The 15,729-nt window shown below is 31.9% G+C and overlaps 2 protein-coding genes across 2 annotated transcripts in view; one reads left to right on the forward strand and one right to left on the reverse strand.

Moving 5' to 3' along the window:
- LOC127710656 (tectonic-like complex member MKS1) overlaps window positions 1-8,046 on the reverse strand; it is a 32,305-nt gene extending 24,259 nt beyond the window's left edge. The window contains exons 1-6 of the mRNA XM_052216613.1: window positions 7,952-8,046; window positions 4,336-4,483; window positions 2,463-2,542; window positions 1,558-1,630; window positions 1,091-1,200; window positions 261-392 (exon numbers count right to left, since the gene is read on the reverse strand). Of these exons, the coding sequence (XP_052072573.1) occupies window positions 261-392; window positions 1,091-1,200; window positions 1,558-1,630; window positions 2,463-2,542; window positions 4,336-4,483; window positions 7,952-8,028 (620 nt within the window). The 5' untranslated portion in view covers window positions 8,029-8,046. The remainder of the gene's footprint in view (window positions 1-260; window positions 393-1,090; window positions 1,201-1,557; window positions 1,631-2,462; window positions 2,543-4,335; window positions 4,484-7,951) is intronic.
- The window catches only part of LOC127710652 (septin-2-like), a 635,810-nt gene that overhangs the window by 341,178 nt on the left and 278,903 nt on the right, over window positions 1-15,729 (forward strand). The gene's annotated exons all lie outside the window — the stretch shown is intronic.

A 15,729-nucleotide genomic window follows, 5' to 3' on the forward strand; every position in this document is an offset into this window, starting at 1 on the left:
GCCCATGAGACATCTATCCACCATTGTGACCAGCTGTGAGCATCGACAATAATGAATCCACAATACATGTGCCTCTATAAAACATATGTCAATCAACTACAAGCAATAAAGCATCTACATTCCTCCCTTAAATCTGAATAGCTAAGTAGTGTACCATCTAGTTATTAGACAATATATTTCCAACAGTATTTTTTAATGTGTAGTATATGTAAGGGCTGTCAAAAGTGACAGGTTAAAAAATGTTCAATGTAATGGTATACCTCTCCCTAGGACTAAGGTCAGCCATGATATACATGACTTGTGATGGGGCCTCCATGATGTGATTTCTGTTGCGTAGATCTTCAGATGGCTGTGAGTCAACAATATTTACTTTTGGTACAAATCCTGTATTTCTGGAATATAAATTTAGAATATTTTACTGCAAGAAATGTTAAAAATGAATTTCTTATATGGTGCTCTTCTTTCTGTTTGTGAACACAGTTATGTTCTCATTCCAAAGGAACATAGTGTGCATGTGTGTGACGTCAAAATTAAAATTTCCACTGCAAATGTATTTTGAATACTGCCCAAGATGATTGATCAAAATGGCTAATGATATTGACAAATTTAATGCCTACCAAAGTTAAAATTAGCACAGAGAATCCCATGAAAGAATCATTTCTTAACCTATCTACAGACATATGAATTCTACATACTCATTTTTAAAAAATATACAGTACAACATCAAATAATCATTAAATCTGTTGCAGTTACAAGTATATTGTAGATATTGAGGGTTCCATATTCTAGAAATACACAGCATGGACAATTAAATTGGTTAAAAAATTTCATGGCATTCTAGAAATACAAGTTTTAAAAAGTTTAATTTTTATGAACTTGAGTCTTTCAAAATTATTAAAAAAAATCTGTTCGGACAATGCTATAATTTCTCAGAAATTTGTTTGTGGGCCAGGTGACCAAAAAATATAAAACACTTCATTTTTTCAAAGATTGGAACATAAGAATGGCTTTTTATATGGTATGCAATTGATGGTCTTCTCTAAAACCTGAGATTATTTTATTCTATTTCTTTTAGATTTAATGTGTATACCTTTGACGTGTTTGTTTACCACCACCAACTCTCCGTCGTCGTAGATGTGCCATTTTCTCTGCTAAAACTGTTGGCGTTTCGGATGGTGAATTGGTCATGTAAAAAACATTCTGTAAAACAATTATCAGTGTATTTAAATAACTCTGATTGTCTTGCCATATATCAGTAGATTAACATCCAGTTGTAAACTTTTTAAACAAATTAAATTAAAGATAATATTTATTCAAAATTACTTTTTTTGTCATCCAACCGTTACAGATATTATGTCATTTTCAAATACTTTGCATTGTTTTCATATTATAAAACAATAAATTGAAATTAACTTATTATATTCCAATTTTACCAAATTTTGTTTAATTCTTTCTTTTCTTCATGTGTTCTTAGAAGGATTTGATTATCTTCAAATATTGTACTTGTATTGTGAAGCTTTTTACTAAAAGATTTTTAGAAAGGTCATCATTTTTTACCTCATCAGATTGAGAGAAATTATCATGGTCCACATATGTAAATATTCTGTTGTTTGGTGTTGTCCCTCTTGATCTGTAAAAATAATGAAATAAATTTATAATTGTTACACCTGGTATTAAAAGTAATGCCTCAACTGTGCTTCACACAGGCCAAAATTCTGATATGTTATTTTTATTACCAATGTATGATATGGTAATGTATTTTTACTAATTTAACTAACTTAATACCTTACAATTATTGCGTATGTATAAGAAAATATGATAAAGCTATAAAATTTAGATTGTTGCGACTTACTAAAAGGTGTAAAATTTTCAGACTGAAAACGTAACGCTTGTGAAGTGAACCTTGTTTCAAGAACTTTTAATTTTATTTCATATTTTTGTTGCTTATCTTTTTAATAGTTTTAATATACTTTTATATATCACTTGATATAATGTATCAACATATTATATAGGAGTAACACGACAGGTGTCACATGTGGAGCAGGATCTGCTTACCCTTCTGGAGCACCTGAGATCACCCTCCCAATTCTATACACCTGTGCTTTGAGTGCTTGATAAATTAAAATGATATGGCTGTCCCCTAATTAAAGTGAAATTGTCCTTTTGGACACAGGTGGAAAGTTGTCTCATTGGCAATCATATGGTGTCTAATTATTTATTTACATGTTTTATATTGGCAGAATTATTTTGAAAGAAGAAAACGGTGCATGAAATTATCCTAAATATTCCTGAAAACAATTCAGTAAATATTGAACAATATGAAGGAATTTTCAATTTTTGTTGAATTTTTTTTAGGACTGAACCTTAAATTTTCCCTTAAAAGCAGATTTGCATTAAAAACATGTTTTCTTCACCAACATTGGTATAACTTCCTTTAATCCCCACTCCATGACAGAACTTACAAAATAGCTGTGACTTCTTCATGGTATTTCCTTTCTAAACCATCAAAGTTATTGTCTACCCGGTATGTTTCAATTTCTCTCTGAAAAGATTACATACTGGTATTGATTTCTGGGTTCAAGGGAAATAACTGCTAACACAATAATGAATGTTCAATGTTTGTTGTTTCTAGTTTTGTTAATGTCCAAATAATGGATTCTAATAAACAGGATAAAACTAACCATTAGAAAAATAAGTACTGCACAAAATTACCTACAATCTAAATATAATGTATATTGAACTCACCTTTTTTGTTCATGTTTTTAGAACATTTAGACAAGAAAATTCACATTTTTTTGCTCATTGTAAATGTTTATCAAGAGATATGTAAAATCTAAGCTACAGATATTTTGCTAGCCCTGTTGCTACTTCAAGTACTTGTTTGTTCAGCATAGTTAATTTCAAACAAAATACTTAGATATCATATGATCAGAAGCAAATGACAAAAGGAATACATCTTTTTGCAAAATCTTTGTTTTTACATATTAAATTAAATGAAATAATTTAGCTCCTTGTGAAATTTCAGGAATTTAGTACATTTTGTACATTGTATTACAAATCTGATATGGAAACAATATATAAAGAACACATAGCTGAGAAGGTGATAGAGCAGATTGTTACCCCTAGAAAATATTGTCAACTGAGGCGGATTATAATTATCCAATCAAATTCTGGCATTTTGACACGAAGTATAATAATTTATTTTGGTATATCCAAAGCTAAAAATTGATACATATTTGGACATGTGCCCTTTGTATAACTCTCACATTTTCCCTTCCTGAATAGAGGTTATATGGCTTTTTTCAATATCCCACTTTCATAAATATGAGTCTCATGAGACATATAGAATAATGTCATTTATGTTTTTGATACTGACTTTATCAGCAAGAATATAAAGCGAGCCTGCAAGGGCAAGCTGATATTCAAGCTAATGAAGTCAGTATCAACAAATAAAATGCCATTATTCTTTTTATCGGCAATTTTGTTTTAACGATATGTGTTTTGGTTGAGAATATGAAATAAAATGAAATTATCAGTAAAACCATGAAAACTATTTTTACCCTTAAAAAACATTTTGATAGTTGTTCGGTTGTATGAATGAAGTCACGTGCATTTCATTGATAAATTGACGTGGATGGACATGGATATGTGATGTTGCTGCACTGTCAGGTGACGTCATTGCCTAATATTTTCGAGTATCAGGTCCTGTCCATGATATAGAAAAATATTAGGCAGTAAATTCAAAGGGAAAATGTTCAAATTGCTGATAAATCTATATAATACGGAGAGCTCTGCTCCAGGGACTTTATTTTTTGAGGATTGATAAGTCGGTGTGTGATATTGAAAAGCCATATCGCATACACATCATTAAATACTTAAAACAGATGTTTTTTGTATAAGTTTAAATAAAGCCTGTGCTAGTGTGACTGATATCAATATTATAACGGATGGTTGATACAGCACGATTGCCATTGATTATATTACACATAAATTTTACTTGTACTAACCACTTGTAAGTATATTATAAATTAAGAAATTACTTAAAAACTAAAATTACAACTCCCTCAGGACCTTTGAAGGCTTTGGGTATTTTATTTATGTCCATTAGGTCATATAGCTCCTCAGGTACAAATGTATATCAATATATAGCATACATCATGTACATATGACCCTTCCTTTGGGCAGACAATAATCCCATTTTCAGGGGTCTCCTTGGGTTAACAAAATCCTGTATCAACACAGCATCCCAGCTTTCAAATTTTAAGTTAACAACAGCAAGACAAGAATTTTCACAGTCTCAGTCTTCCCTTACTTTGATAATAATATATATTTTACCTGACTGAATATTTTTTCTTGCCAAACAATGACAACTTGTTCTGAATCTTTCTGTATTTCATTAGCCATACTATGGGCGTCACCATTTTGCTCTTCTGGTTCAGATGATGGTACTATGTTTGATGATGTGACTCTGTCAAGCTGAACACTGAAATAAAATTATTTAATTTATAAATAGTTCCACCCTAGCAAAGGTTTTGAATATCAATGTGGTACATTTTAACAAAGACATGTTAATTACATGTACTATTATTCATTGATCACGTTATTTTTTCTGTCTCTTTCAGACTGTTTTAATTTGACATAAATAAAAAAGAATTGCTTCTGACAGTGTTATATAATAACATCGTTACGTAGGAAGGCTAACTCTTTTCTAACAGTTGAGCTTGCACATTACCCTGTTCCTGTTCTGTTGACGGAGGCTGCCATGTTGTAAGTCATATAATTTCTCACAAATTTGTATAACTGATTACTAAAAAGAAAATAATGAGGACAATCATTTTAAATTTATTCTGTTTTTGTATGTAATAAAATGGGTCTAGAGCTAATCAACATATGATTTCATACAGACAAAATGAGTTCTCTGAGGAAACTCACATCAGATCAATCAGCATGATCTGGCTGATTTTTGTATCTATTCGTTGTTTTTAGGTATAAAGCAAGGCTTCCAAAAAGGTCATTTGTTACCGAACAAATATAAATTTATCAGACATTGTCCGACTGGGCCAAGCATGAAAGGGACATCCTACGTAGGTTTGCCATTTCAATGTTCATGAGATTCAGAAAAATCAACCATTTTGACTTGACCTTGTGCCTTAAACAGCCACTTTTCCGGCTAAAATGCTTGCCTTTTGTTACTAAGTCTTAAGCATGTTAAGGGATTGAAATTGGAATAAGACAAAAAATGTCCGGCTGGCTTCACTATTTTTTGGAAGCCCTTGTATAAAGTATTATGTTTTTAATTAAACCATTTGTAAACTATACTTTAAAATGAGAGGAACCCTTGTACTTCATGTACTTGGTGATCGCAATACTAGTATTATTAAAATTTTTGTACCAGTATTGTATTCCAGTATTGTGGTTTAAAAAATTCTATCAGGTGGCAAAACATAATAAATGAAACATGATACCAGGGCTTCCAAAATTATTTTTAGCCAGCCGGACATTTTTTATATTATCCCGATTTTAATCCCTTAAGACTAAATAAACAAAAGGCAATTATGGTAATCAGTTGGCCATCCCAATGATTGACATTAAAAAAAACGTTATTAAACTTTCTTTGATTCAAATTCGAAGTTCTGACGTAAACTGTTAAATTGGCAGTGCATCATTCGAAGTGTGCAACATCAGCGTACTTATATCTGCCTTAGACTCTTTATTTGTGCAAAATAACGTCAACAACTTTACTTTCGTTTTTATACCGGATGTTATCTTGACAATGGTAAAACATGGACCAGAGACGGATACGTAAATTCCGTGTACGTTTGCCAAGCCTGAATGAGTGGAAAAAGCTCTTTCTACGTTATTTCTTCAAGAAAATATTCGAAATAAACGTGAGATAAAGGTATCAATGACAATTTAAGCATTTTTTGAAGAAATTAGGATGCATAATTAAATTTCACACCTGCGCACACGTGTACTAGTTCAAACAGAGACATGTCTCTAGGTTCAAACAACGTGGTTATGACGATTTTTCATTTTCACCTTTTTAACCTTTTCATCAAATCATATTTGAAAACGTATTTCTGATAATTTAAACCTTTTTGACTAAATTAATTAGATGCAAACCGCTGAAATGTAAGAAAATAACTTTGAATAGACCGATCAATGTCCGGTTCAAAATAGTTTACCTGTCACCTGAACAGGTAAATTTCAGCTGTTTGACAACTAATTAGCCTTGATTAAAATGAGAAGGTATTGAAGTAGGGGTTGTTTTGATAGTACTTAATGATCATGTCACTTTTATGACCGGAAATGTGTGGCTGTTAAAGGCAAAACGTTGGGTCAAAAAGATCGCGAATTATGTTAAAATGACCGTCTCTTAAAGCCTTGAAAACTAAAAAGTAGATGACCGTTTCATGCTTTGCCCAGCCGGACTTTTACCGGACATTATACAAATGTCCGGCATATATGACCGTTTTGGAAGCCTAGCATGATACACAAAATATTAAAAGCAGTAATCCTGATAGTACAATATAATTAAATAAAAATTGACATATTTAGCATTAATTCTCATATTTATGAATAAGATGACAAGGGTTGATGTATCTTTTAATGATGATATAGGGCAATTGTCATCAAAGAAAGTCATGAATCTTCTGTGGTCTTTATCTTAAGAGGACCATACTTTTCAAACAGAACAGTTTTTACAACATGTACAAGATTCATAGATAATTCCCCTAAATATTTATCAAATTGCCATTCTGTCTTAATTGGAATGGTCATACTGTTAACATCAGTATTGCGATTGCCAAGTACAGGAGATCCAACAAAGAAAAAAACACCACCTAAAGATAGCATTTCTTTGCGTACATTGAAAATGACGTCATATAAAAAATTCCTAACAATATGACCAACATCGGATACATTTCCGTAACTCACTTCCTGTTCAAGCAGAAATGATGCTGGGAATTTTTTAACAAGAAATGTTTATATATATAAATTGGCTGATAATGGATATCATAAAGTTGTAATAGATGTGCCTAGGTTAATTCCCCTTAATTTCTACAGATTAATTATTTAGTATTTAAATGTTTAATTTCAGTTTAATTTGTTTTAAACATAGTAAGATAAAAGTAAGGATTGTTAATTTTACTATTTTATCATTTAACTCTGATGTTTCTAGAATTTTTAAGAATATTCATTTATTCAACTTTTCTTCATACCTTTTCTGTTAAAGTTATCCTGATTAATGACAAGTTTAGGATTTTAATTTATAGTGAGTCGGAGTCGGCCTTGCACAGGCCTCCAAATACTCCGGAATGTATCATTCCAATTGAGGCTAGAGATAGCCACCACTTCGGTGCAGTTCGCCAGAGTTAGTCACCCCTTTTTGGTGCAAGTAATTCCATTTTTAAACAAAACGCGAAGCAAATTTTCTTTACTTAAGACTAACTCTGGAAATACTTTATTTTTCAATTTACATTTGAATTACTTTATTTTTGAACTTCATTTTAGAAAGTTTTATACTCCTGTTTAATCCGACTTGCAATTATTGTACATTTGTGAATAAATAAAATTTCATTTGATTTATTGTCTGTTGTTCAGCCATAATCTGATATCAGGTATCCAGATGATCGAATAGGGACGAAGTACTGGCCACTACACGTCCGGGGAGGTGTCGTCACCGACCCCCTCCTGTTACAAAGTATTCTAAAGTTTTCCTGACTTCGTCCCATTACACCTGCCTCATATTACAGTACCATGTGCCGGTGATTCGATGTAAAAACCTGTAGATCACCATAAATTGAAGAGAATATAATTGGTTGGAAATTATCTTGGTTTTTCATGAATACATTTTTGTCGTTATTTTTACGTGAAATGTTGTAGCTGAACGCATATTTTAGTGTTTAATTTGTGCATTGTGTTTTTTTTTAAACAACTGCTAAATTTTTACTTGAATTTAAGATTCTTAACAGGGTCTTTTGATCTGTAATAAGCAGCTCCAAAGTCAGGTTCGTACAGGTCCGCCATGACCGTAAACTATTTGCGAGGTTGTTTAGTTTCTTAATGAAAGTATAAATGTTCCACTATTTTCAAACGCCCAATTGATTTGTTTACTATGTAATGTAAAATTTTAAACAAACATGGTATTGTTATGAAATTCCGTTTTATAAGAATCCGGTTCGCCCCTTATACCTGTCCGCCCTGGGTCCGTTCGCTCTGATTTATATTTTATTTTGTTGTCTTGTTGTATGATGTTTATTATTTAAAAAGAGTATGTTTAACTTTAAGTTTGTTGAAAATATCGCCGAATATTTATGTTGTATGGGGGTTTACAGAATAGAGAATAATGGGCAAAAAATATGAAGAATAGAGAAATATGGAGCAAAAAAATAAAGAATAGAGAATAATGAGGTGCTATAAAATATAAAGAATAGAGAATAATTGGCAAAAAGTATATAGAATAGAGAAAAATGGCCTAACATATTAAAGAATACAGAAATGAAGGCCCCTTGATATTGATATTGATATACCAGAGACGACGATTTGGGTCGGATCTATGTAAACTCGTACCTTTCCCATTCGTACCCTAGTTTTACAAACTCGTTCTTCCATATTGCATTATCGTTGTTATTTTATATCATATATTATATCAATTTAATTTCAATTATAAAAAAAGCAACATACCATGCACGGAGAAAGTGGAATTCTATTGATGAGTAATATATGATGCCATCCTAATTGTTTCATATTCAGAACTAATTTTAAAGGCTATGCTACTAATAATCTTTAGAATTCAATTATTAAAGGAAATTGTTTGAACGACAATAACTTTTGATAGAGGCGCGGGACGTTTAGTCTTTTTGAAAGGACATATACGTTTTAATTTTCAGAACATTTGCGCTTTAAAAAAATGACCTTTGCACCTTTTCTATAGGCCACTTGCGCTTATCAATATAGCATTTGAGTTATCATGGTTAAAAGTTAAAAAAAATCCGTTGATATTAAAAAAAATATATTGTTTGATTTTTAATTTCTTGAAACATAGCCACATTTGTGTTAATGCTAGTGTATTTTTAAGTTCTCACCCTCCTCTTTTTCACATCGACCAGTAGATTATTATAGTTTTTCACATCGACCGGTAGATTATTATAGAGATGAAGCAATGATTTGTATAGTATAAGTCTTACTTTACTAATCCTTGGATGAAGATTTAGATAAATAAAAACTTAACCTTATCATGTTGATACATGTATGACAGACCCGCGGCAAAACTCTGATAGAAGTAAATTATATATATAACGCGACCGTATGAAAGAATGCTAGCACTTAAATTAACACTTCGTATGATAACTCAATTCGCTTTAACCAATGCTCATATAATTTAACAAAACACCCGAAATTGAAGGAAGAAAGCTCCATTTTTATTTCTTAATTTTTATTTTTGGCTTTGTTTTTCCAGAGTTACAGAGAACTTCGACCCTTAGATTTAAGGCAATTTTTCAGAAATCACGCACTTACTCCAGTATTCCTGAATTGATTTCCTCCAAACTTTACATTATTATGGGGATCAATGAAAGGAAGCTTTCTTTTGATATTTTTTAATTTTCCGGTTTATTGTTCCAGAGTTAGGGTACTTTAATTGTCAGATTTTAGTAACTTTTTCACAAAATGTACCATAACTTGAGTTTGCTTGGATTGATTTAGTGAAAACTTTACATAATTGGTGGAATTTGAGAACATTGCTTTTTATTTGATTTTTGCTGTGCATGTACTGATTTTGTGTCATGGATGGATAACCCATATCTTTTGTTTTTTTTCTATTATAACAAAATGTTCGATTTATCGTACTTTATCCCAAAGGCATTACAGAGCAATTTAATTTGCTTATGATTAAATGCCTTCGAAATATCCCAATTTGCATTTGTGTCAGTGAATTTGATTTCGTTATAAACATAACATATCTCTTGTCCCTGGTTTCCATAGTATGTTGTTACCAAGGAAACGACCATTAACATTCAGGAAACTGACAATAATTAAAATCAAGGAAATTAAACATATGTGAATAAAAACAGATGTGGGTTATACATCAATGACACAACAAAAAACTACACTATAAATATATAATCAAGAAAAATCCAAATAATTTCATTTTTGTGTCTTTTTTATTATTCATCTAGGACAATCCAGGATCCTCCTGGTACAAACCTGAATATCCCAATTAGTACTATAATCACAATATGTAATTATAATTTGTACTCAGTCCGGCTTTTAATTAGAATAAATCAAAATTCCAATTCCCTCTAGTAGATATTGGAATTCCGATTTCTATACTTTGAGGATTCTGGATCTTACTGAATTTCAATATGTACTGTAACATATATAATATATAAAAAAAAATTTGGTATGATTGCAAATGAGACAACTCTCCACAAGAGACCAAAGGTCACAGAATTTAACAACTATAGGTCACCGTACGGCCTTCAACAATGAGTAAAACCCATACCGCATAGTCAGCTAAAATTGGCCCCGAAATGACAAATGTAAAAAAATTCAAAGGAGAAAACTAACGGCTAGATTTATGTACAAAATAATGAACGAAAAAAAAATATGATATACAACAACAAACGACAACCACTGACTTAAGGCTTATGTTAAATATGTATGTTTAACACATTTGAAATATAACTATGTCTTTTCTAGTTTCGTTATACTTATAGTCTAATAGCATCATTTAAGCTTGCCAAGTTGAAACTGAGTTTACTATAACACATGTGTTATAGTAATATCAGGTTGAAATTGATATAAAAAAATGTATGCATACACAACATAAATTTGAAAAGACAAATAACTTATATAATAACTACGCACATCGACAGACATGTCCGTTTATCCTGTTTTTCTTCCTTTTCCTTACTAACTACGCACTGTTTTCAACATTTTTAAGGTATAAAAGCCAAATTGAATAAATTAAATATATTTAAAATAACTGACTGTCTACTTCGTGCACATTTATACAATGTTTTCGACCTCGGCGATATATTTGCTAACTTGTATAGCTTTTGTTTTAGCTCGCAGAAGAGATGGGATAATCTATAATGTTAAAACCCAGGTTTGTTGATAACTGCATGCTTTTAATTACTTTTTCTGTTTGTATATATTTTTAAATGAAAAAAAAATGTGTTTGCTTCTGTCGCTTATTTTGGTTTTACACTTTAACGGGATTTATTAGTTTGTGGACAAGCATATTTTGTTATCTGTTTAGCATTGAATTAATGTGAACAATTATTTGTATATGCTGCTTTCTGCACTGCTTATTTCGTTGTGGTATCAAATATATTCGGAAGTACAACGACTGATTTTGAGTACAATATTTGTATTTCAATGATCTTAACATTTTGAATTCGCGAATTCTTTGTCAAAAATTTATGTAGAATAAACCCAAATCTTGTTCAACGAGACAGCAATCAAAGGATATCTATATTTAAAAATGCGGTCCTCGTCAAAAGACATTTGTCTGTGTCATTTGCCGAATTCCAAATCTATATAGCTATACTCGATGAAGGACAAACAGTGTAATGGTCCGTGACAAAAGATGTCGGGGCATATTGTTATAACCCTGCCCACCCGTCCGTTCGTCCGTCCTTCCGTCCAATATTGATGTTATGGTTCGTCGGGCTAAATCCTCGGTCAGTTTTTAAACTAGAATTTATGTTATAAGTATGATGTTGGTACATATACTAAAAGTGTGCATGTTATCAGGATTTTGATATTCTTAAATTTGCAACAAATGACAAGATGCTGGACTTTGTCATTTTTTGTAAAATAGCATGCAGGGTTTTTGGTTCGTCCGCCTAAATTCTACTTATATTTATGTTTATGTTTTCCTTAAATCTTTCATAAATGACATGCAGGATGTTGAACTTTGTTAATGGTTTATTATCAAATTATGCGTGTAATACATCATGGTTTGTCGAGCTAACTCCTTCTGCAGTTTAAAGTTAAACTATCCAAGGGTTAACACATACATATGCAAAGTGTACGTATGTTATCATGATTTTGATTTCGTCGAAATTTCCACAATTGAGGAATCAAGAAATTTATGAAATAAAGGGACAAGGTGGTTCAAATTGAAAAGGAGGGGTAGTAAAAATTTGGTAAAACTTTCAAGCAATCGTCCATGCATTTTTTTCTATCTCGATCATCGCTACATAAGGTCTAATAGGAACGTACATTTCAAATTCGTCTGAGTGAATGATTGTCTTAAGCTGGTTCTCGGCTGACGACTACACTTTTAGTGTAGCGTAATACTAGCGGATTCCAGTGTATGATGTCTAAGAACAGTCGTACCACTTTCAGTTATCGCGCCTGGTCGGGATGGAGACGTTTATAAGTCCGATCCCTCATGTATAGAGAGAATACCACGCTCTCTATACGTTAAGAAACTATTTCAACAACTGTTTGAGAGTGTCTAGATGGGGGTCCTTGATTTCTTTATTCTTTAAATCTTTAAGGCATTTTTCTTTATCTTTAAAAATAATGCTTTTTCTGCGAAAATGTCATGAAAATAAGTTTACTATAATTATATCTTTCTGTAATTAAATGATTTCTTTATTCTGTAAACCGTTCATTTCTGAAATCAATATTATATTACCTAATCCTTTTATTTTTTTAGTTATTTTTTATTCTTTTGCACCCCATTATTCTCTATTCTTTATATTTTTTTGCTAATTTTTCTCTATTCTTTATTTCTTGGTGCCATTATTCTCTATTTCCTTAACCCCATCCAGACCCTCATTTGAGGGGTCAGTAGGTGACCTGTTGCAAGGATTGTTTTTTGTCTATATCGATACCAGGTTTATAATTTTGTACGCCAAACGCGCGTTTCGTCTACATATACAAGATTCATCAGTGGTGCTTGGATATATCCTCATTTTACAGTGACATTCCAAATTTCTCACCCTTTAACCCTGATCGACACGTATTACATGACCTACCTATTTGTAGTTATTGTTTATTTGTTCTCGTCATGAACATGCATGAAATATTTCCTACTGGACGTTAAGCAAATAACAATCATCAATTCAGTTTTCGTATGGTTCAAAAATATATCTGACTGTTTTAATTGATTAAATTTATTTGGGAATATCTATCATATTTCTTTCAACAACTCTTACGTATGTATTTACGTTTTCAATGCGAACAATACCAATAAAACATATATATGGCGCAAAATAGTTTTATCACAATGTCAACGTGAACTATTAAATAAAACTTAATAGAAACTAAAATACCGTAGAAATATATATTTCACATGATGAAAAAAATGAACTGATTGAAAACAAAGATGAAAAATATTGAAGAATGAAAGTAGACCTCTTTCAAATTTATATATATATATATATACACAATTACTCAGCACTACAATTTGAGATATCGAGACAACACCGCCTGCACTGTGTCCAGCGCTCTAGACCACTCGGCCACCTAGACTGAACTAAAATTCAGCTTTCGGTGGCCTAGCGTTACCTTTCCTCGTCAGTAGAATCTAGAGTTGTAACACAGTACATGATATATTAGGCATGAAGATGAAATTGATTGCAGATTAGCTAAATTATCTGTCGTAAAGGATCGTAAGATGCAGTCACAGAAATAATTATTTGATAATATATATTTATATTGTAGGCTAAGTGCACGGAAGTTACACGCGGTCCGACCAGGGACTGTCGATGGCCAGCTGGCTTAGATATGGTTGACCAGATGATCGAAAAAGGACGGATTTTAGCATACAAGATACGTTGGTTTAATGGTTCTTGGTCCGGATGGTATGGTCCAGGTTTGAATGATCTGAGCGACGTCTTTAACCTCTATTCCAAGACTTGTTCAATTCCTTACAGGGCTAAATCGATGAGAAGAAGATGGGCAATGTTCTATGACCACACCCACAAGTTCATTATTTGCAAACCACGTGGAAATTCATAAATATGACCGCGATTACAACATAGTCACTGTTATTTTGGAGAGCCTACAATATATGTATCTCATCTGTTTGACAATAAACTAAAATCCTTTGTTTGAATTTATTATTTCTGTTTACATGAAAGATGGCGGCATATATGCAATGTATTTGTTCTTTATTTTTTATCGATTTTGTTTTTGCAACAAATTAGCCTAAATAAAGTGTACCCGAGAAGCATAAACTGGAAGAATTCGTGTATTTTATGGTGAAATGTTTTTTTAATTTTTTTTAAAAATTAATTTAATGTTAAATGTACATTATTAAAAATTATTTAAAAATTATTTTCTCGTTAGTTTACATTTGAATAAAGAAAAGTTAAAGAAACGGTTCATGCTTTAAATGCCTGAATAAAAAGTTATTTAGAGTATCCCCCAATTAGACAGCAATCCAACGACAAAAACATCTAGAAGTTAACAAACTGTCTTCAACAATTGACAAGTGTCTATGCAATATGGTGAACTGTTAACAGTATTCCCCCCTAGTCAAGAAAAATAGCGATTATCAATTTAATTGAGACTATCAAATATCTGCTATCAACACTAAATGTGGATCTGGTAGGACTTTACAGAATAGAGCATAATGGTGAAAACAAAAAGAATAAAGGTGCTAAGATATAAAGAATAGATAATAATGAACACAAACAATGAAGAAAAGAGAAAAATGGCATACAAAATTAAAGAATACGAAAATGAAGAACCCCATCCAGACCCTCCTAAACTCCCTAAATGATAGCTATAATAATACAATAAAAGATAACCAGTGGCGAGACTCTTGACTTAGGACTATCACACGAATATGTGGCGATGCTTAACCTTTTTATATTGAGATCTTCACCCTTTCACTAATTAATCTTAATCATTTTTCTTAATCAGTGAAGAAATAACAGGTAAATTTAGGAACGTCCAACATAACTAGTCTAGGAAGTACACTTGACTCTATAAAACACGAATAAAACATAAAAAAAAACCGCCGGCAAATGAAACCAATACTAAACAAAAACAGAGGCGGAAGATACCTCAGAGAGAAACAAGACTCACAAGAGGCCGATCAAATCATAGCAAATAACAACGAAAAGACACACACCAGTCTGCAAAACACTACATAGAAACGTAAGACTGTCAGAAAAACAAACATTACAAAAAAAACTAGGGTTGATATACGGTGTAAGGGTAAGCAAAACCTGCTCCCGAAAGGTTTAGCAAATCCTGCTACAAATGTTAATCCCAGACACAATGATTGAACAAAACAGTATAATCATAATTATCACAAAAAAGTACATCAAGCCAAAAAGAATGTTTAAACCCGCTGCATTTTTATGCATCTGTCCTAAGTCAGGAGCCTGTTGTTCAGTGGTTGTCGTTTGTTAGTGTGGTTCATAAGTGTTTCTCGTTTCTTGTTTTTAATATAGATTAGACCGTTGGTTTTCCTGTTTGAATTGTTTTACACTAGTCATTTTGGCGCCCTTTATAGCTTGCTGTCCGGTGTGAGCCAAGGCTCCGTGTTGAAGGCCGTACTTTGACCTATAGTTGTTAACTTTTTATACATTGTGACTTGTATGGAGATTTGTCTCATTGGCACTCATACCACATCTTCTTATTCATATTAAATGGATAATTCCTGAAATTATTAGCTTATACATAGTACATGTTATACCGTTATACAGCTGTGATACCGATTCAGTGCGCAATAAACTGTCATTTTTCCTTGATTTA

This window comes from Mytilus californianus, unplaced genomic scaffold (genome assembly GCF_021869535.1).
Source record: "Mytilus californianus isolate M0D057914Y unplaced genomic scaffold, xbMytCali1.0.p SCAF_8, whole genome shotgun sequence".
NCBI lineage: Eukaryota > Metazoa > Mollusca > Bivalvia > Mytilida > Mytilidae > Mytilus > Mytilus californianus.